Raw genomic sequence first — 23,205 nt, forward strand, 5'->3', positions numbered from 1 at the left:
AATTAGAACATAGCCATATAATACACTAATGTGCAGCTATAAAAAAGGAAGGTGAAATAGCCATATTAATACAGAGCGATTTCCAGAATATCTCTCTCTCTATATATATGTGTATATATACATATATACATACATATATATATATATATATATACACGCGTATGTATATATTAATGTTTATTTATTATCGAGAAACAGAGAGAGACAGAGCATGAGCATGGGAGGGGCATACACAGAATCTGAAGCAGACTCCAGGCTCTGAGCTGTCAGCACAGAGCCCGACACGGAGCTCGAACTCACAAGCCATGAGATCATGACCTGAGCCGAAGTCAGTCACTTAACTGACTAAGCCATCCCGGCGCCCCAACCCAGAATGTATTTTTAATTTAAAAAGTATGACAGAATAAAATGTACATATTATATAATCATTTACATAAAAAGGAGGTGGGGGAATAAAATAATTATATACATTTGCCTATTTATTAACCTATGGTAGGACCATAAAAATTTTAAATATTTAACTCTGGGGGAAAGAAAGAACAGGGTAGAACAAACAGGGATAAAAGCTAAACTTATTTGACTATATCTTGTTTTGCAGATTTTACTTTGTAACTATGTAAATATTTTATATCAATTTTGACATAAAATTTAAAGTAACAATTTAAAATTTTTAAAATGCCATCTATAATAAAAGTAAAATGAAATAAAGCTTAATGAGATATAATCACATAGAGAGGAATTATTCAATGTTCTTTAAAAAAGAAATTTAACTGTTTATACCTAATGAAATATACCATGGGAATAAAAAGAACTGCAAAGAGATCTTAAATTATTTTCAGTTGGTGATGGTAGTGTCAGTATTATTATTATAAGAATATTGTATGTAGAGTATAGGACAGAACAAGTAATTATACTATCATTGAAACTGGAATTTTTAATGTAAGAGAAAGGAAATACAAATGTAGATTGTTGCATCCCCCAATATTTAGTTAGAAATGTCAATATATATTCATTTTGAGGCTAAAAAAAAAAAAGATATCCCATGCTATCTTTGAAAAAATTATCCACATATTTTCTAGCTCTATCCACTAAAAACCCTAGAAAGAGTAACCAACCCTGTAGCAATTAGCACTCCTAACATCCAGACAATGGTCTCAAACACCATTTCTCACTAAAAGAATCAGGTCTCCTTGAAGGAAAGGCTGAGTCCAAGTCTGGGGAAGAAATGTTTAAGATGAATCTAGAACACTATCGTGACAGAAAGTGAAGAAGCTAGCAAAGATAATTAAGACTCATGCAAGAAATTTTAAAACAAACATACAACAACAAAAAATATCTCATTGGTCACCTCTGGGGGATGCTATGGAACCAATTCTATGGAACCAACTAATTATTATAAATTTTGGTACATAAAGGGATATAATCAAATATATATCCTGTATTTTTTTATATTAACTGTAGTATCTGAGGGTAACCAAAGAGCTGACATGGAAAGTTTCTATTTACAGAACTACTCCAGCTTATAAATTTAAAAAGAACTAATATTAGAATACCAACATTTTGTAAGCCTTGATAAATTAATGAATTTAGGCAATGATCAATGCCCACAACATCACAAAAAAACAGACATTACGTGCTTCCTTAGGAAAGCTCTCAACAATATATATGAAGTAGTCTTAAATTTTACAAAAATATATCTAATCACCAATTTTCAGGAAACATATTAACACTACGGTAATCCAATCAGCAAAATCCAGACCAACAAACTGCAGGTCAACTGACCCAAATTTCTTTAACAACGAAGTTTAAGAGAGAGTGAGTCTATAAAAAAGAAACATTAAACATAAATCAATTAGGGGTGCCTGGGTGGCGCAGTCGGTTAAGCGTCCGACTTCAGCCAGGTCACGATCTCGCGGTCCGTGAGTTCGAGCCCCGCGTCAGGCTCTGGGCTGATGGCTCGGAGCCTGGAGCCTGTTTATGATTCTGTGTCTCCCTCTCTCTCTGCCCCTCCCCCGTTCATGCTCTGTCTCTCTCTGTCCCAAAAATCAATAAAAAACGTTGAAAAAAAAATTAAAAAAAAAAACAAAAAAAAAACCATAAATCAATTATATGGACCTTACTTAGCTCCCAATTCTAACAAAGAAACTTAAAAACATATGCAATATAACATTTTGGGAATAAAAATAGTAACTAGATATTTAATAATATTGATGATTTACTATTTATTCGTATAGGTAAAGACAATGATATTGTAGCTAAGTTTTTAAAAAGAAAGTCCCTATCATGTACACACATACACTGAAATAGTTACAGATGAAAAGAACATCTGTGATTTGCTTCAAAATAAAGCAAGTAGGGAATAAACGGTGGTGTCGATGAAAAGAATAGCGATGAACTAGTCATTGTTGAAGCTGTATAATGGGGGCATGGGGGTTCATTATTTCATTTTCTTTTTTATTTCTATTTGAAACCTTCAATAAAAAAATGTTTAGAGGAGCTAAAAGATCCTGAAGTAAGTAAAATTTTTGTAGACATTATATAGGATAAGAAAATCATTTGGCACATTTTATGTTGGTGGGAAAATAGGTACTGGCTCAGCTATGGAGCAATAGAGATCTGCTAGGAGGTAAGTAAATTTGGAGGACAGATTCAATAGAGGTATTACTATAACCTTCTCTTGGAAATTTTACCATTTTAAAAGAATAGGACATATCTAACCACTTTTGTAACACTTTTTTTTTCCTGTTTTATAGTTATTTGTGTAATCTTTTTTCTCCTTACCAGAGGAGGAATAAAATATTTTATTAACCTTCACATTACGCTGCAATCATTTAGCATTTATTTGCTGAATTAGAGTTAGAACAAAAAAACTGGTAGAACCACTGTGCACTTCTTATTAAATGTTCTCAATGTGTCACTTTTTAAATCTAGTTTTATGGTCTTCTGTTACTTTTATTCTATAGTTCCAAAAATGTTTTCTCATATGGTAAATTCATCTTATAGACCCATAATGCTATATAGTGAGCAGGAAAGAAAGGAGTACAATTTTACCAATATGGAAGCTACCAACATGGAAGTTAAGGAGAGAATGGAGTGGTAACTGCCCAAAAGCAGTTGGATCTTAACTTCAAGAACTAAATCTAGGGTTTTTTTCTGCTTCATAAATTTGCCAGTGCTCCACATTTAATAATAAGAGCTATGAGCAGGTAGAATGAAACCATCACCATTCTAAACTGAGAAGTTCAAAGATTACTCTAGATTTAGGGATTTCAAAGGGATATTCTATTATGCTGGTTATCTTGAATAGGGCCTTGCTATTTTAAAACCAGAATAAAATACTAAAGTAAATTTGTAGTACAAAAACTGTGTCTTTTTAGTTCTTACTATGATCAATTGAACCACAAACTCAACTAAGTTTTAAATTCTTAGCACTGAATTCAACAGGAATCCTGGCTCCTTGTCAAAATTAGCTAGCAAACTCCTGCTTTGGTACCCATTTTATTACTATAAAGTTTAAAATTGTAATTATTAAGTAAAATACTCAATCTTAAAATATTTAGAGTCACTGCCATTTTGTTTTCTACAGTCATCACTATAAAGGATAAAATGTAAAAAATTATATTTAGATATCTAGACTTTGAAACTTAACTCCTAATTTTCACAATGTCATAGGTAAAAAAAAATCATACTTCAATAAATTTTTTTAAAGATCTGATGGCACAAAAAGAGACACATAGACCAATGGAATAGAATAGAAACCCCACAACTAAACCCACAAACGTATGGCTAACTAATCTTTGACAAAGCAGGAAAGAACATCCAATGGAAAAAAGACAGTCTCTTTAACAAATGGTGCTGGGAGAACTGGACAGTAACATGCAGAAGGTTGAAACTAGACCACTTTCTCACACCATTCACAAAAATAAACTCAAAATGGATAAAGGACCTGAATGTGAGAGAGGAAACCATCAAAACCTTAGAGGAGAAAGCAGGAAAAGACCTCTCTGACCTCAGCCGTAGCAATCTCTTACTCGACACATCCCCAAAAGCAAGGGAATTAAAAGCAAAAATGAATTACTGGGACCTTATGAAGATAAAAAGCTTCTGCACAGCAAAGGAAACAACCAACAAAACTAAAAGGCAACCAACAGAATGGGAAAAGATATTTGCAAATGACATATCGGACAAAGGGCTAGTATCCAAAATCTATAAAGAGCTCACCAAACTCCACACCCGAAAAACAAATAACCCAGTGAAGAAATGGGCAGAAAACATGAATAGACACTTCTCTAAAGAAGACATCCGGATGGCCAACAGGCACATGAAAAGATGCTCAACGTCGTTCCCTATCAGGGAAATACAAATCAAAACTACACTCAGATATCACCTCACGCCAGTCAGAGTGGCCAAAATGAACAAATCAGGAGACTACAGATGCTGGAGAGGATGTGGAGAAACGGGAACCCTCTTGCACTGTTGGTGGGACTGCAAATTGGTGCAGCCACTCTGGAAAACAGTGTGGAGATTCCTCAGAAAATTAAAAATAGACCTACCCTATGACCCAGCAATAGCACTGCTAGGAATTTACCCAAGGGATACAGGAGTACTGATGCATAGGGGCACTTGTACCCCAATGTTTATAGCAGCACTCTCAACAATAGCCAAATTATGGAAAGAGCCTAAATGTCCATCAACTGATGAATGGATAAAGAAATTGTGGTTTATATGCACAATGGAGTACTACATGGCAATGAGAAAGAATGAAATATGGCCCTTTGTAGCAACGTGGATGGAACTGGAGAGTGTGAGGCTAAGTGAAATAAGCCATACAGGGAAAGACAGATACCATATGTTTTCACTCTTATGTGGATCCTGAGAAACTTAACAGAAACCCATGGGGGAGGGGAAGGAAAAAAACAAAAGACGTTAGAGTGGGAGAGAGCCAAAGCATAAGAGACTCTTAAAAACTGAGAACAAACTGAGGGTTGATGGGGGGTGGAGGGAGGGGAGGGTGGGTGATGGGTATTGAGGATGGCACCTTTTGGGATGAGCACTGGGTGTTGTATTGAAACCAATTTGACAATAAATTTCATATATTGAAAAAATAAATAAATAAAATAAAATAAAATAAAATAAATAAAATAATTATAATTATTATTAAAAATAGATAAATAAAGATCTGAACCTAATAATAATAATGATAATAACAATAAAAATGTTTCTAATTAGCGATCACAACTTTAATCAGAATTATGCTGGGTAAATTCCTAGCCAGTCTGTGACACTCTGTGTCTCCATGAGATGACATTAGGTACTAAAATTTAAGTAACACCCTAATATGCACATCTGTGCATATTTAAAATTATAGAAAGTTTAAACTTTAGCTACAGTTACAACATATCTATAAATGGTGATATAATACTTAATTTGATCACATATAGATGTTTTATAATTTTATATGATATGCTTGCTCCTATGGCATAATAAAGGTATCAGAAATTAGATAAAAAGGTGCTATGGCTAATGAAATTAAAATGCATAAATGTCTATGAAAAATTCACTTGTCAGAAAGATGACAAGTTATCTCTAATATCTGAGTCATGAAAGTTTAAAAGGTAAAGGTTTCACACTTTAAAAAGTATACAAGAATTTAACAAAACTCTAGCAATACTTACTTTGCAGCTTCCCCCCTTGGCATTAGATGCAATAATATAGTTAAAACACATCCAGTACTTTTCTTGCTTCATAATAAGTACTTTTTAAAGTGGAAAGTTGTTCCATTTTTACATACCTTGACATAGATCACAGGGAGCGTCTGTTTGGCTCGACTATAGTGTCTGGCAACTCTGTATACTGTTTCCGGAACATAGTCCAGCACCAGATTAAGATAGACTTCATCTTTCTGAAAGAGTTTATTAAAAACAAACAGAAAAAACAAACTTAGAAACTAGTCTTTTAAATATTCAAATTAGAGTAAAATCTCTATATAGGCACTTATTCGGATTTTTAAGAAAAGATTCATGCATTCAATTTTAATTATACAAAAATAATTCAGAATGTAACCATAATAGTAAAAGCAAGTCTACCTTTTTACTAATAATTTCATGGAAAAAACATAGCCATTTCAATACTGTTAAGATTCCTAACTATATTTAAACTATTATTTTGGTTATAAGAGGATATCACCTGTCACAAAATTGCATCTTTTTTTTAATATGTCTATTTATTTATTTTTCAGAGAGACAGAGAGAGAGAGCAGGGGAGGGGCAGAGAGAGAGAGGGAGATAGAGAATCCTAAGCAGGCCATGCACTGTCAGCTCAGAGCCCAACATGGGGCTTGAATTCAGGAACCAAGAGATCATGACCTGAGCCGAAATCAGGAGTCGGAAGCTTAACCAACTGAACCACCCCAGTGCCCCACAAAATTTCGTTATTTTCTAGTTTGAGAACCAGTACCCTCATATCCTATAAGGAAAGCTGTCACTGTAGTAGAGTGAGTACTGAACTGGGAGCTAAGATTTCCAGCCCTCACTCTGTGCTAATGTATGCAAGTCAATCTCTCTAGGCTTTGTTCCTTAACTATAATATGAAAAATTGGGCTAAATGTTCTTCAAAATTTCTCTAACCTCTACAAGGTTCTATGGTTGTCTAATAGTCTGTAATTAGTAGAATAACCACTGTTTTCTACAAGTAACTGAAAGAAAAAGAATAACTTATAAGGAGGCGAGTTACCATAGTCACAAGTTTATTGCAGGTCATATGTTCAAACATCCTTTCTCAGCAGCCTAAAGACACGAATCCAAGATCAGTGGAGAGAAAGAAGGGAATTCCAACTAAGTACAAAGTAGGAAAGAGGGACAGAGTGCTACCCTTACTCTCTTCATATGAACAATAGCAGATAGATAAAATGAAGCAGAAAACAAAGTTGAGAATCACATGCAAATCCAGAATTGGCTACTGAATGGGAAAATCTGTAAGTAAAGAAACTTTCACAATCTTCCCAATTTGAAATCATGTTATCTACCAAAATGAAGTGAAAATTTTCCATTTTCAGCAGTTACTGAAAATTTTTCATGTAATACTGACATTTTCCATGTCAGTAGCCACTGCAAAGGAAGTAATAAGGGTGTAGGTATAAAAGAGATGACATCTAAATTGAGTATGAAAGGAGCACTTAAGGCATAGAGAAAACTATATACAAGATATGAGATCAATGAATACAGTGGAGCACAGGAAACAGTTTAGTGAGACAGTATGCCACTGACTCTATTACCTTTGCATTATTGCTCACTCCCGTTTTCTCCTCTCTTCTCTCCATATCCAGCTTAAATTCCACAGTCTACCATTATCCTCACTCTCTAACACAGGGGTCAGTAAACAACAGCAAAAGCCTGATGCCTGTTTTTATAAATAAAGTTTTAAGGAGCAAAGCAATGCTCATACCTGTACGTATTGTCTATGGCTGCTTTGGGGCTACACTGGCAGAGCTGAATAGTTATAACTGAGACTTTAGCCTGCAAAACCAAAAATATTTATTATCTGGCCCTTTATGAAAAAGTGTGTCAAGTCATATCTGTTCAATAAGCCACAACCGTGGTTAAATCCAGCTTTCCATCCATTCCATGCCTGCATCCAAACTGCTGAATGTGGCTAAAACTGTGGTGTTTGTTTCTCACATTAAATTCATCATCAAGAAATTCAATTGGCCCAGCAATAGTGTATTTGTCTAGTCCATTCACTTTTCCAAAGTACCATACTTGATTTTTTCCGATACCCCTCTTTCCATTTCACCCTCAGCTGATGTCCTTGCTTGCACCACTACATGCACCCATCTACATCATCTAATTCCATATGCTCTTCCTTCCCTTCTCTAACTAAACTAAGTTCCTTTTTAAGATAAACCCTACTAAACATAAAATAATAATTATATATACACACATACACACACACATACTATTCTGCTTTTCCTAATCACAATCAGTGCTTCAGCAATTTTCCTATCTCTCTCCATTAATTTTTCTCTCTCTTTGGGAGCATTACAATCTGTACACAAACTTGCTGTTATTTCTCCCATTGTTAAAAAGAAAACTCCTTCTAACTGCACTAATTACCACCATATTTTCTGGCCTCCTGTAACAGTAAAATTCCTCCAAAGAGGCGCCTAAACTGACATTCTCCAATACCAGTCTCTTCTCATTCTCTCTGAAACTTATTCCAGTAGGATTTCATCACCACTGCTCGAGCAGAATTGTTCTTCAAGATCAGTAATCTCCTTGTTGCTGAATCCAATGCCAATTTTCAGTCATCATTTTATCCCTCCCTTTCTACGTGACTTAGCACCCTATTTAACATAGTTGGATCATGTTCCCTTCTTCCAAATGCCTGCTTTACTTGGGTTCTAAAACACTATACTCTTCTGGTTTTCATCTTACCTCAAAGACTACTCTTCTTGCTCTCCATTTCTGGCTCATTCACTTAAGGAATGGAGGATCCCAGGGCTCAGTCCTCCAATCACTGTTCTTAACGTAAGCTCACTCTCGTGATGATTTCATCCAGTCCGAAGGTTCAATACTACTCTACACTGATGACTCCCAAATTCATATATATGCTGGGCCTCTGCTTTTAACTCCACGCTACTATGTCAAATTGTGCACTTAACATTGCTCAGGCTGAAAACCTTAGAATCATCATTAATTTCCCACCCCCATCTTTCTCTCACACATATACATACACCAAAAAAATATTAATGTTTCCACCTTTAAAATTTATTCAGGATCTAATCAATTCTTACCATCTTCACTGCTACAACCCTAGTCTCCACCACTATCCCTTCTCACCTAGATTATTGCCAATATCCTCCTAAATGGTCTCCTTGCTTCCATCTTTACCCTTTAATCTAATATCAACAAAACAGAAGTTAGATTGTAGCTCTTCCACTCTATCTCACTCAGATTTATTCTTAGTGGTCTGCAAAGGCCTCCACACATACTTCCTTATTTTCCTGTCCTCTACTTTACTGCTGTTCCCATTGCTCACTCATCTCTAGTGACAACAGCAGCTTCCTGCTATTTCTTGACCACATTTGGCAGGCTTTCACATTCAGGGCCTCTATACTGATTACTCCTTCAGCCTAGAATATTCTCCCCTGAGACATACATACACACCTCACTTGCCTCACCTCCTTCAAATCTGTGCTAAAGTGTTACTGTTTTAGAGTGGCTTTCCTTAATTGGACTCTCCCCAATTCCTCTACCCCACAATCCTACCTACCTTCCCCATATTATTTTTTCCCAAGATATTTATTGTTTTCTAACCACATAGTTTACTTTATATTGTCTGCTTCCCCCCAACTAAGCTCAATGAGAAATAAGACTGTCTTTTGCTCACTGCTCTTTTCCACCTAGAATATTGCCTACCACATAGTAGGTACTCAATAAATATTTGGTGAATAAACTAAACTCAGAGGCAATGAATATTATTTAAGAATTAGGATGACAGTCTTACAAGTCAGCTTTAACTCAAACAGCACTGTGCAAAGTGGGATATGGTAAGGGGGCAAGGGGGAGTTAGGAAGGTTAAGAGTGAAAGCAGTGTCAGCCTCTAGAAACCTGTAAGAATCCAAGGCCTACATCAGGGCTTAGGCAATAAGGACTGAAAGAAAAGGGAGGTTGGGAGGGGCAAGTATATTGGCTAGCTAAACATGAGAGTACAGAGAACCAGAGAAACAAATAAGTTGAAATTAATTAAACAGTCCCTAAATTTTCACTACTATCATTGTTAGAAAAAAATGATACCACATTTTTTTTTCCTGTACGCCTAAAATAAATTAAGTTAGTGAGAATTGTAAGTAAAATAAGTATATGTTTAAGGACGTTCTTTCTTGTAAAATAAGAAATAAGGTCATTTGCAGAACTAAAGGTAGTGAAAGTAATACTGCAGGCTAAGAGAAGAAAATTTCACAGGGCGCCTGGGAGGCTCAGTCGGTTAAGTGTACAACTTTGGCTCAGGTCATGATCTTGTGGTTCGTGGGTTCATGCCCCGTGTCAGGCTGAGACAGCTCAGAGCCTGGAGCCTGCTTCAGATTCTGTGTCTCCCTTTGTGTCTGTCCCTCCCTGACTCACGCTCTGTCTCTCAAAAATAAATTTAAAAACATTAAAGTTTTTTTTAATTTCAGAGATGAAGTTTAGACAAGAAGCTTCAAGTGAAGTTGAGGTCCAATAAAAGGAACACATAAATAGAACATCCAGCTGGTGTCAAAGGGATGTGTACATAGAACTCAAGTGATGGTAAGCTTTGGGTTTCAGAAAGGTCACTAACACAGGTGTTAAAACTATCCTTTAAAAAAAACCTGATTATCTAATTACAGGGTTTCTTAATTTTAATAAATCATTTGACAGAGTTAATTATGATATATTTATGATTTATGAATGACCTGAAGATATGTATAGCACTGTATTACAATTTAACTAATTTGCTAAACAGTATACCAAAAGTGAAGAATAAAAAATGAAAACATTAATGTCAAATTTGAGAAGAGTTTCTAGTTTCTAGTTGTATAAGCTCTGTCCTTTCCCTGTCCCAATCAATATTTTCAAAAATGATTTCGTATATTAGGGGTCACAAAAGCAAACGCCTTCAATGGCTAAGCAACAAATGTAAATGTGTGAGGCCAAAATGGGTACTGTAGTAAGGGGTAGTGGTTAATAAATCAGATAGATAGTACAAAACTTAACTGTAAGCATCCTAATTCACAAAAATATTAACAGAATGCACTAGCCAAATAAAACACATCAGGGGATGAATGTGGCAATTTACAATTTTCTGACTTTAACACAATCACCAAAGACTGACACAAACCCAAGAAGAATGGCTTAAAATGGAAGACCAAATAAGAGTTTAAAGAACTCTAATATCCAGGAAACCTACAATATAAGATTTAACAAAGATAAATACAAAACCCTATGATTAAACTCAAAGTATCAATTTATTATGTAGAATGACAGATAAGACTTGACATCAATTCAGTTGGAAAATAAATGATAGGTGTAATGAAGAGAACTCAAAAGGCAATCTACATTGAGGTGCAGTTAATGAGAAACTTAATGCAATATTAGATTACAGTTGAACTATTATGTTCAGATCAGTAAAGATAATTCCACTCTACTTGGCACAGTTCAGGCTCCATTTGACATACGGATAAGTATCCATTTTTAGGCAATGTATTTTATTCCTAATATTAAAAAAGCAGAATACACCAAAGAAAGATTAAAGAAACCATGTCTGCTATAGGTTGAATGTTCTAATTCACTACACTACGAGAAATATGGGATTTAAATTATATTTAGACTACTGCTTTGCAGATTAACATAAACCTGTCTCTTTGCTCAAATATATTGTTTATTCACTCCATTAATTCTCAAAAACTTGCAACTTCTTTAGAACCATACAGGACATCTGTCCATTTTGTAAGTGAAGTATAAATGTCCATATACATTTAAAACTGTCATTTTGAATGTCTTCATTTTCTGAAACATTGAAGGTGTCTCGTTATACTTAAAGGCACTGTAAATACCTTTTATTTCATTGTTCTGTGCTTGTATTAAAATCACATCCACTTTTTTTTTTTTTAATCTAACTGGATCCTAAGGCTGGAAACCAAAGCAGCCAACTAATAACACTATCACTGCTCTTGATTTGAAATAAATGGGCTCAACAATATCATGTTCTTTAAATACTCTTATTAAACTTACAGACAGATATTCTGCTAAATGTAATAGTCATAGGAATAATCCCTGAGGAAAGCCCATCTGTAGGAAACATCAAGTACAGAAAAGACTAATATTTTCACATTCCAAAAGTAGTTTTATTGGGAGGTTCATGAAAAATATAATTCATGGGACAGGGTATGCTACTATTTTGAGAAGAAAGGACCACGACTCAGCTTTTCTATCACTTGTAATTTTCTAAAATATCCTAGGTCTCCCATTTTCTCAATGTAGTCTCTCTCTTTTAGGTTACTAGACAATATTTGAATACTCACAGCTTAGCTATAAGCTTTAAAAGCCAAATATAAAAATACAACATGTAAAAACTATCATTTGAATGGATATGCCTGAAAACAGTCTCTCACATAATGAGAAAGTACTAATTTCAAAGGACAATTACTAGGTTTCCCCCAAATTTACTAAGGAGTCACTGTTATATATCTTTCAAATTTTTTTTAATTTTGCTTCTTTTTTTTTTGTTTACATTTTATTTATTTTTGAGAGAGAGAGACAGAGCACAAGTGGGGGAGGGGCAGAGAAAAAGGGAGACACAGAATCCGAAGCAGGCCCCAGGATCTGAGCTGTCAGCACAGAACCTGATGCGGGGCTCGAACCCACAAACCATGAGATCATGACCTGAGCCAAAGTCGGATGCACAATCGACAGAGTCACCCAGGTGCCCCATGTTATATATCTTTTAAAAAGAATTCTGCTAATATACAAAATGGGTCTTATTCAGAAATCTCTAAAATATTACATGATGTACAATTTAGGGAGTATTTCTCTCAGTGGTTCAGTTTTTCTACTTGTCACTTTAATTAACAAACTACTCTCTAATTGCTGGTAATCACTCCTCTGTGAACTCTACTCTAAAACCATTCAGTCAGGAATAAATTTAAGTGATAAAACTTTGATCACACCTAACAACTAAACAAGAGCTGAGACAACTCTATCCAACATTTGGAAAATAGACAGATGATTTTTGAGGTCAAGGAGGTCAAGGAAACAAAATTACTTGAGGCTGCAGCTTTAAGCAAAATTATGCTATAATTCTAAAAATTTGATGGAATGCAAAGCGGCTTATCATAGAACCCACTAGAAGACATTCAACAAAGTAGACAGCCCAGGATTCTCCTCAGAACTGGGTTTGGGAACTTGACTAGCAAACCTCCTCCCCAAAAAACACAAAAAACAAAAAACTTAAAAATGAATGCCTTTTCTCCAATGGGTGTGCCAGAGTAGGCCAGAGATGGGAATAACACTAATAGTAAAGTGGGTCGATTAGGGAAAGGGAAATATTCTTTTCCTTGGGAGGGGTGGGAATGGGGAAAGGGAGACAAGTACCTGGCATAGAAGATAATGGCAAGCTTCATCCTCATCTCACATTATATATAACACAAAATAAATACCAAAACTACAAAAGTTAAAAAAATAACAACTATAAATCTACCAGAGGAAAACATGAGTGTGTTTGCAATCCTGGAGGCAAAATATCTATAAGCTATTAAGGAAAATGATGCCATTAAGATTATATAAAAACATAAAACTTTTATACAACTTTCTGGAAGAAAAAAAAAAGAGCCAAATTTTAAAAAAGGACAAAACCACCAAAAACTATTAGAACTAATTAATGAATTCAGTAACACTGCAGGGTACAAAAGTAATATACAGAAATCTGCTGTATTTCTACACACTAATAACAAAGTAGCAGAAAGAGAAATTAAGAAAACAATCCCATTTATACCTGCATCAAAAAGAAGAAAATACCTAGGAATAAATTTATCCAAGGTGGTAAAAGACCTATACTCTAAAAACTATAAAACAATGATTAAAAACATTGAAGACAACACAAACAAAAAGATGTACCATGCTCACGGACTAGAAGAATTAACATTGTTAAAATGTCCATGCTACCCAAAGCAATCTATAGATTCAATGTAATGTCTATCAAAATACCAAGAGTATTTTTTCACAGAACTAGAAGAGATAATCCTAACATCTGTATGGAACCACAAAATATCCCAAATACCCAAATCAATCTTGATAAAGAAGAGCAAGGCTGGAGGTATTACAATCCCAAACTTCAAATTACACTACAGAGCCATAATAAAAAAGTATGGTACTGACACAAAAACAAACACATCGATCAGTGGAAAAGCCAGGAAACTCAGAATTAAACCTACCTTGGTCAATTAATCTACAATGAAGGAGGTGAGAATATAAAATGGGGGAAAAGACAATCTCTTCAATAAATGGTGTTAGGAAAAACGGAGAGCTACATGTAAAAGAATGAAACCAGACCACTTTCTAACATAAACCATAAAACTCCTAGATGAAAATATAGGCAGTACATTCTTGGATACCTGCCTTAGCAATATTTTTCTGGTTCCATCTCCTCATGCAAGGGCAACAATAACAAAAGTAAACAAGTGGGACTAACATTAAACTAAGAAGCTTTTATATGGTGAAGGGAACCATCAACAAAACAAAAAGGCAATCTACTGAGTGACAGAAGATCTTTGCAAATGATAGATCTGAAAAGGGGTTAATATTCCAAATATATAAAGAAGTCATACAATTCAACACCAAAACCACCCCAAATAATCCAAGTAAAAATGAGCAAAAGACCTGAATAGATATTTTCCCAAAGAAGTCATAGAGATGGCCTATAGGCTCATGAAAACACACTCAATCTCACTAATCATCAGGGAAATGCAAATCAAAACCACAGTAAGATACCACCCTCACACCAGTCAGAATGGCTAGTATCAAAAAGACAAGAAACAGCACAAGTGTTGGCGAGGATGTGGAGAAAAGGGAAACCTCATGCACCGCTGGGTAGGAATGTAGACTGGTGCAACCACTGTGGAACGGTATGAAGATTCCCCCCAAAATTAAAACTAGAACTGCCATACAATCTAGTTTCACTATCTGGGTATTTACTTGAAAAAAATGGAAACACTAATGTGAAAAGATATATGCATCCCTAGGTTTACTGCAACAGTATTTACCACAGCCAGGACATGGAAGCAAAATAAGTGTCCATCAATAGATGAATGGATAAAAAAGATGTGGCATATATACACAATGGAATATTACTCAGCAATAAAAAAGAATGAAACCTGCCATTTGTGACAACATGGATGGACCTAGAGAGTTTATGCTAGTGAAATAAGCCAGACTAAGAAAGACAAATATCATATGCTTTCACATAAATGTGGAATCTAAAAGAAAAAACAAACAAACAAAACAGAGACTCCTAAATACAGAAAACAAACTGATGGTTGCCAGAGGGGAGGGGAATGGGGGGATAGGTGAAGGGGGTTAAGAGGTACAAACTTCAACTATAAAATAAGTAAGTCACAAGGATGAAAAATACAGCATGGGGAATGTAGTCAATAATATCATTAATAATTCTGTATGGTGACAGGTGTAAACACACTGATCATGGTGAGCATTTTGTAATGTACGTAGTTGTCAAATCACTATGGTACACTGAAAAATACTATCACACGTTGTATATCAACTATAATTTTTTAAAAATTGACAACTTGGCAAAAAAATTTCTGCTCATATAGGACAAATGACTAATGTTTTTAAATTTCATTTTTTTAGAGACACAGAGTGTGCGTGCGAGTAGAGGTGGGAGAGAGAGAGAGGGAGAGAAACAGAATCCAAAGCAGGTTCTGCCGTATCAGCACAGAGCGCGATGTAGGACTCGAACTCACAAACTGTGAGATCATGACCTGTGCTGAAGTCAGATGCTTAACTTAACTTAGCCACCTAGCTGCCCCTAATTTGTTTTGTTTAAAATACAAATAACTCATTAATTATGACCGAAGTCAGTAAGAAAATACTAACGTTCCGATGAAAAAAAAAATTAAAAGGGACATAAACAAATGGCTGATAAGTCCTACCAATGGCCAATAAAAATAAAGATGCTTAACCTCATTCATAATTAAAGAACTATAATAAAAATAACAATGAGCTATCATTGTTCACCTAACAAACCAGAAAAGAAAATTCAATCTGAGAAAAGTATGTACTGGGACAGGGTCATTGTTCAATATGAACTATTATACACTTGTGCTGAAAACCCCAAACTCTTGCAACTTCTTGGGAAATCAATGCACTAATATAATACATCCCAAAGAGATGTACAGAGATCCAATTCAACTCAGCAATGCCATTTCTAGGAATCATGTGTATGAAAATATGTCTTTGCATGTGCACACAAAAAGACAGTTGGAGGGGTGCTTGGGTGGCTTAGTTGGTTAAGCGTCCAACTTGGGCTCAGGTCATGATCTTGTGGTTCATGAGTTCAAGCCCCGCATTGGACTCTGTGATGACCATCAGAACCTGGAGGCTGCTTCAGATTCTGTGTCTCCCTTGCTCTCTGCCCCTCCCCCACTAGTGCTCAGTCTCTCAGTCTCTCTCTCAAAAATAAATAAACATGAAAACAAACTTTAAAAGACAATTGGAAATTTGCTTAGAGCAAGAAATTAAAAAATAATCTGCATGCCAGAAAGTAGAGACATGCTCAAAAGCAAAACTAAACAAAAGCCCACATGAATAGGGTATGTCAAAAGTAGACAGAAGCTAACTGGAAAGAGCTCCCAAAGGCCAAAGCTGGAATAGTCCGATCAATAAAATGACTAAAAAGATTAATAAATGGGGGAGAAAAGACCATGTCTCATGCAGAAGAAATCCAAATAATTATGTAGCCGATCTGCTCTTAAGGAGAAGGAACATAAGTCCTCCCTTCTGAGCTGTAGGTTTCCTTCCAAAGTAACTTCCTTACAAAGGACAAAGCATGGAAAGCTGCAGGGGTGGGAGGGAAGGGGTATAACTTCACAGTGGAGAAAACTGAAATTAGGTCAGCCAGGTGACCAAGGTTAATAACATCCACAAGTTGTGCTAATGGTATATGCCATTGATATGATGTGACGAAAACAGCACTGTGGACTTTTCCAAATAACCAATTTATTATGAGATAAATATCACACAAACCCCTAATAGTGAGGCAAGCAACCAGTACTCCTCAAAACTGTAAGTCACCAAGAGCAAGGAAAAGTCTGCCACAGTCAAGAGGTGCCTAACAGACAAAATAACTAAATGTAATGTGGTAGCCTAAATGGGGTCATAGAAGAGAAAAAAGCATTAGGAAAAACTAAGGAAATCTAAATAAACTATGGAATTTAGTTAATAATAATGTATCAATTTGATTCATTAATGCTAACAAATGTAACCATACTAATGTAAGATGTTAACAATAGGGGGAAATTAGGTGCAGTGTCTATGCATATAGACATAAAACACCACATTGTTATATTTGGGGAATGAGGGCAACATGTTTCAAAATAATATGAGTATTATTACATTAACATGTGATATACATCCTCATATATGAATACAGGAAATTTACTTCTACAGAGAGGGATTTGAGGATTTAGATATCAGGTTAAAGATTTTACTTTTATCTACTGTCCTGTGTTATTTAAATTTTTTTCTAATATGAACTGTAATATTTTATAGTTTCATTAAAATATATTAAAATAACATAAAAACAAGGTGGTAACTGATATTCAAAAGAAACCTATAGATTCACATCTTCAAATAAATGACAGTTATCATCTCACTTGCTATCATTTATATCATTTATAATTTATGAAGAGCCTTGACAATTCATCTACCTCAAGAATTTTGCATTATCTATACATTCATTCTCTAGTTCACACTCCTATTGAAAAGCCTGCATTGATCATCAGGAAAATTTTCATACAGATAATATGTATACCACTTTAATAGAATTCAACATGAAATTTTAAGTAACAAAATTGTGGAGTTATTTACACAACGTCTTTATTTCAGTAAATAAAATTCTCTGCTACCAGTGATTTTCACAAAATAAGGAAGGTGAAAGAGAGAAGATAAAGGAATGGAGGAGAGTTGTATTTTGTAAAGTAGACCAGGTGTACACAGTTATAACTTTGTACAGCATTTCTATACATACACCATTTCTAGAACTTGAGATTTCATTTAATTAAAAAGTAACAAAAGACGCTTTTCACATAGGGAGGCTGACCTTGATCCAATCAATCACTTATGAACTCCTTTCTTACATCCCTAGCCTCACCTCCCACTACTAGACCCACACTCCCATACTTCATATACCAGAACTTTCAAAATACTTGTATCTCTTCTACACAGACTATGTTGTTTAACCTCACCAAGCATTTCAAACATCCTGTACTTCTAACCTGGCACACTTATACTGTACTATTTATCTAAAGAGCTCCTCCTCAAAACCCTGAGTAAGTATCATTTTTCCTATGTAATTCCTTTGCTGACCACTCTGGATAATTTATTACTTTTCTCTATAGTATTTCTGTTCATAGTGCAAGTAATTGTTACTCCATTTGTCATTTTACAGTATATTTCTTTTCTTGTCCTTCTCAAATTCATTTAGACAGACCTTATACTTTGTCTTTGTACCTAAAACACTATATAGTGCCAACAGGCTGAAATTAAAACGAACTTGGAAGATTTCAGAGAGTGGGTATTTGGAAAGAACACAGACTTAATAGCTGAAGAGTCTACAACTATGTGGCAGTAAGCACCACATAAATTTTGGATATTATTATCACTGCTGCTATAATTTTTGTCATAGAACAAAAGGATATTTACTCTTTTCTAAAAATTCTCCAAAGTAGACACTATACAACTTCTCCTTGTTTAGCAATAATTACTGAGATATTTTTAAATGTTATATTTCTAATACACTACTCCTGGAGAAATTTACATTCTATGCTAAATAGTATATATAGCATACTATACAGACCCTGGAGACAGACTTTCTAGAGTTGACTCCTAACTTTGCCACTCAATAGCTGTAGGACTCTCAGGTAACTTACTTAACTGCAACTGCCTCAGTTTCTTCTTCCATAAAATGGGGGATAGTAACAGTACCCATTCTTTATGGGGTCGCTGTAAAGTTTAAGTGAGTTATAAAGTACATGTAAAGTGCTTACAGCAATACCTGACGCAGAACAAGTGTAATATATATTTGCTATTATTAAACAATAAATTGTAAAATAGTTAATGTTTATTAAGTGTTAATTATATGCCAAGTGCTATGATAAGCACTTAAACTTATTACACTTTTTTCTTACAAAACCCTTACTGTATAGATGAGAAGGGGAAAGGGCTTACTACAGTAAGTATCTTGCCCAGTCATACTGCTATCAAGTGGCAGAATTGGGATGCAAATCCAGCTAGTGCTCTTTAATTTTCAGAACAGATTCACTCCTACCCTTTCCTCTCCAGGGCTAGTGACAAACAGGCATAATCAAGCACAGCATTCTTCTCTCTGATCCCAAAAGCAGTGGTAGAATCTTCCTCTGCATACAGCCCTCTACACAGTTACTATCAATAGAACAAAGTTAATATGAGGAATGAAATCAATTTGTCATCCTTGCTATTTAAACTGCCTCTCATGCAAGTAGAGGGAGAGTTTTATTTTAAGGAAGGCAATTTCTTTATTATCCAAGTAATCAATCTATGATGAACAAAGGTAAGATATTTTCACACGTAAGTTTACTTATAAGAATTTTTCTTAAAAAATTAATTTAAATAAAATTTAAGGCTCCTGTAAAGACACAATGTGCTTTACATACTATGTCCTTCAGAGTCCTAGGGTTCTACAGAGGTGAGCTGCAACTCAGGAAAAGCAAAGTCAGCTGGCCCCATACCCCAGTTTGAACCAAAGCAATTTTCCTTTTTATCTGTTCTATTTATAGAATAGGGGTTCTTCATAAAATTTTATTTAGAGGGAAATGAATTTCTACTGCCAAATACTGATAATGAAAAAACACCATTCTCTAGGGTACTCAGAATTCACAAAAGTATATTAAGCCTAGACTTTCAAAACATTCAAAAATCCCATTTTTCCTCTGGTCAAGGAGAAAGAGTGCTATTTTTTCTGAACTAAATCAGAGTTACTACAACCTACTGGGTAATCTAAAGTATACTAATTGACTACATGATGCTCTAGTTACTATAGCAAACACTAGTAATTCCAATCAGAAGACTACCACTAAGACTAAGTAACACCTCTGGTCTCTGTTCTGACTTAATTCCTCCTTCTTTTAGTCATCCTGGTTACTCCTTTCCTCAGTTATATGCTAAAAGCTGATTATTCATAATCCCTAAATAAAAATACTGTTTAAAATGGCAGAGTGGAGCAAAATAAAGACAAGTTCACCAAAACAGATATAACCTTTCAAACTGTGATCAGTGGAAATATCTGCCAAGTATTACAGCAATCCTACTCTAACTTCATCCACAACTGAAGAGTGCTTATGGACAAAAATTATGATGAAGCTTTGGGATAGCTTAGCTATAATTTTAAAATTAAAAATAACAATGTGGGAGTAGTTAGGGGGTATTATGCAGTTCAACAACTCAGTGAAATACATACTATATAACCAATAACCAGAAATATTATGAGATCTCCAATATTTAATAAGGTTATAAATAATTATTCATACAATTTTGTAAAACATGTACAAATAGAATGAGATATGTAGAGATGTAGAAGTTAAAAGTCAGGATAGAAAGAGAATGAAGAAGGCTCAGGACAGATGAGAATCTATATAAAGATTTGGAAGGATCAGGCATTCAACGAAAGATGGGTAGAAACCCAATGAAAGAAGAGTACACAAACCCAGAGATGAGGCTGAAATCCACAGAGGGAGTAACCAAGAGAGAGAGCAACAGACACACACCAGAGTTAAAGAGGGAAAAGAAATGAGGGGGTGACATAAACCAAGAAAGAGGGACAGAAACCCAGACCAAAACATAGAGAGACCCAGAACCCAGAGTAAAAGGAGCAAAAACCCAGAAAGTAGATGGAGGAGACTAAACAGAAGTGAGACAATAGGCATAGAAGAGACAGAAAACGGTAGAGAGATAATGATGACGATGAAAAGGTTACAAAATATTTCATATCTGAACTCATACATCAACTAAGTCTTTCATCCTTATAATCTTGAAACACTGAATTCTGCTCTTTCTCAACCTCAAAATTTCTAAAATCATCCCCCTAACTGCCTCCTCACATCTCCTTTGGGCTCCTGTTCTGACCACTGATCTCCTGTCCAGATGGTCCCCTAAGGTCTCTGAAACCCCAAAAAGGAACTCTTTTGAATCCAGTCTCTTCATGGAGGCTTTTTATACTGCTTTGCCCTTACACTGCTTTTCCCCAGATCCACTGGATCCCACCCAAAGGCAATGGTTTCCCTACAGCTCTCTCAAATGAGGACTCTTCTCACCCTCAACACATTCTAGGACCAGCAGACAATACTTGGCAAACTGCTGGCTCTTTGCTGTGCTGGTCTCAAACAGCCCCTCTCCCAGAACTCCTAAGAGCTCTATCACATGGCTACACAACTCTATCAACCCAACTTTGTCAATATCATTTCTCCACTTAGCACCCCACTTCCTGACACCACCACCACCACTACATGTGAAATCATACATGTATCTAATGGGTATTTCTATTTGCTTGTCCCAGAGACATCTCAAAACTATTAACTTGTTACTTCCTCCCCCCCAAATTTTTATATATATAAACATAAACATAAACACACACACACACACACACGCACACACACAGGCAGTACACCAAGCTTCTCTTCAGACAGAAATCATCTTTAAAGATCTGTAAGAATTTCCTAAGACATTTAGATCTCTGTCTACAACTGTAGTTCTAAGTTCACTCTCAGTAATCTACTGTTGGAGAGTCAGAACTGGTAATAACATACCTAAGCTCCTGGGGTACTTGGGTGGCTCAGTTGGTTAATGTCTGAGTTTTGATTTCGCCTCAGTCACGATCTCATAGATTGTGGGATCAAGCCCTGCCTCAGGCTCCATGCTGAGCGTGGAGGCTGCTTCAGTTCTCTCTCCCCTTCTCTCTCTGCCCCTCCCCAACTAGCGTTCTCTCCTCTCTTGCTCAAAATAAATAAATATTTAAAAACAACAACAACAACAGAACAAACCTGAACTCTCAACCTTAGAGCAGAACCCGTCTTTTCATATGGGACATATTAGTTTATTACCTGGTCTCTTGAGTAATGTTAGCCCTGCCAGAACAATTCAGAAGAATGGAAGTAGAGATGGTGAGGAAAGCAAGAAGAAATCATCTTTTCGGTGGCTAGAAGATCATGGGAGGTCCTGCACCTGTGTATTTCTGCATATCTTCAGAAAACCTCTTTTTGTTAAGGAAGGATCATTATTTTCAGCAATATATCACAGCTTTTTTTTCCCCTTTCTGTTTTGTTAATGAAGCTATCCAAAATTAAGAGGAATCTTTTTTTCACTATGAAAAATTTACAATGCTCAAGAGAAAGTTCTGAGATAAATAAAACATTATAGTTTCTTTTTTATAATAGAGGTTCACTGTCCTTCTGGTTAACCTCCTTTAATAACTTCTCAATTGCTCTTTATCTATAAGACCATTTTTAATAATAAGCAGCTCTAAACAGCAACAGGGAGGAAAATCATCCATTGGGGTACACAAATAATAGTCCACTGTCACTACCAAGGCAGAATTAAGTGAGGGTGAGGGCAGACTGTGATCAGGGCTTCCACCAGACCAAAACCAGATAGGTAAGCCTTTTGATGCCACCACAAACACAGCCTTATATTCAAAAGTTTGATATTCTTCTTTTTCTGCTCTTTATATTTGTAAGCATTAAATGAGTTAATATTTGTAAAGTACTAAAAACAGTATCTGCCATATAGGGAGAACTAATAAAGTAATCAGGAGAAAATGTTTAGGGGCTTTGATAATTCCGACCTCTACTTTCCTCCCTGAGGTATTATTATGTCTAGCATCTAACAACAAAAAGTCATGAGGATGCAAAATTCCATTGTAAGAGTGCTGTGAACATAACAGATGTTCCATAATTTTATTTGGGAAGGGTCAGGAAAAAGTAAAGACATCAAAACAAATAAGATTAAAGACATAACATGCTGTTTGCTAGGTTTTTAAGAAAAAAAAAAAAAAAAAAAGTGGCATGAACCTCATAATTGGCTTTAGAAACAAAAGAGCTCAAATACTTATAAAGGCTTACAGTCCCTAATACAAGCACCTGAGAAACAAGAGTCACAAAGGAACCAATTTGCTTATTATCATTGCTAAAACATTAGCTGTGACTCACACTCTCACACACACACACGCACACACACACACACACACACACACAAATATATAAATAACATTTATGTATCTACAGAATGTATATCACAGTCTTGGCTTAAGACATAGGCATCTTCCCATATTACAGGCTCTGTCATGAAAAAAATAACTTCTAAGGAAATAACCTAACTAAAATTTAATGGAAAATGATTAAACTCTGATACACTGGGAAATAGTTAC

General features: G+C 35.4%; 1 protein-coding gene across 3 annotated transcripts in view; it reads right to left on the reverse strand.

Moving 5' to 3' along the window:
* GSK3B (glycogen synthase kinase 3 beta) overlaps window positions 1–23,205 on the reverse strand; it is a 197,383-nt gene that overhangs the window by 84,366 nt on the left and 89,812 nt on the right. For all 3 annotated transcript variants that reach the window (XM_060639879.3, XM_060639881.3, XM_060639880.3), the window contains exon 4: window positions 5,792–5,902. In XM_060639879.3, coding sequence (XP_060495862.1) covers window positions 5,792–5,902 — 111 coding nt within the window. The remainder of the gene's footprint in view (window positions 1–5,791; window positions 5,903–23,205) is intronic.

Source organism: Panthera onca, chromosome C2 (genome assembly GCF_046562875.1).
Source record: "Panthera onca isolate mPanOnc1 chromosome C2, mPanOnc1 haplotype 2, whole genome shotgun sequence".
Classification (NCBI taxonomy): Eukaryota; Metazoa; Chordata; class Mammalia; order Carnivora; family Felidae; genus Panthera; species Panthera onca.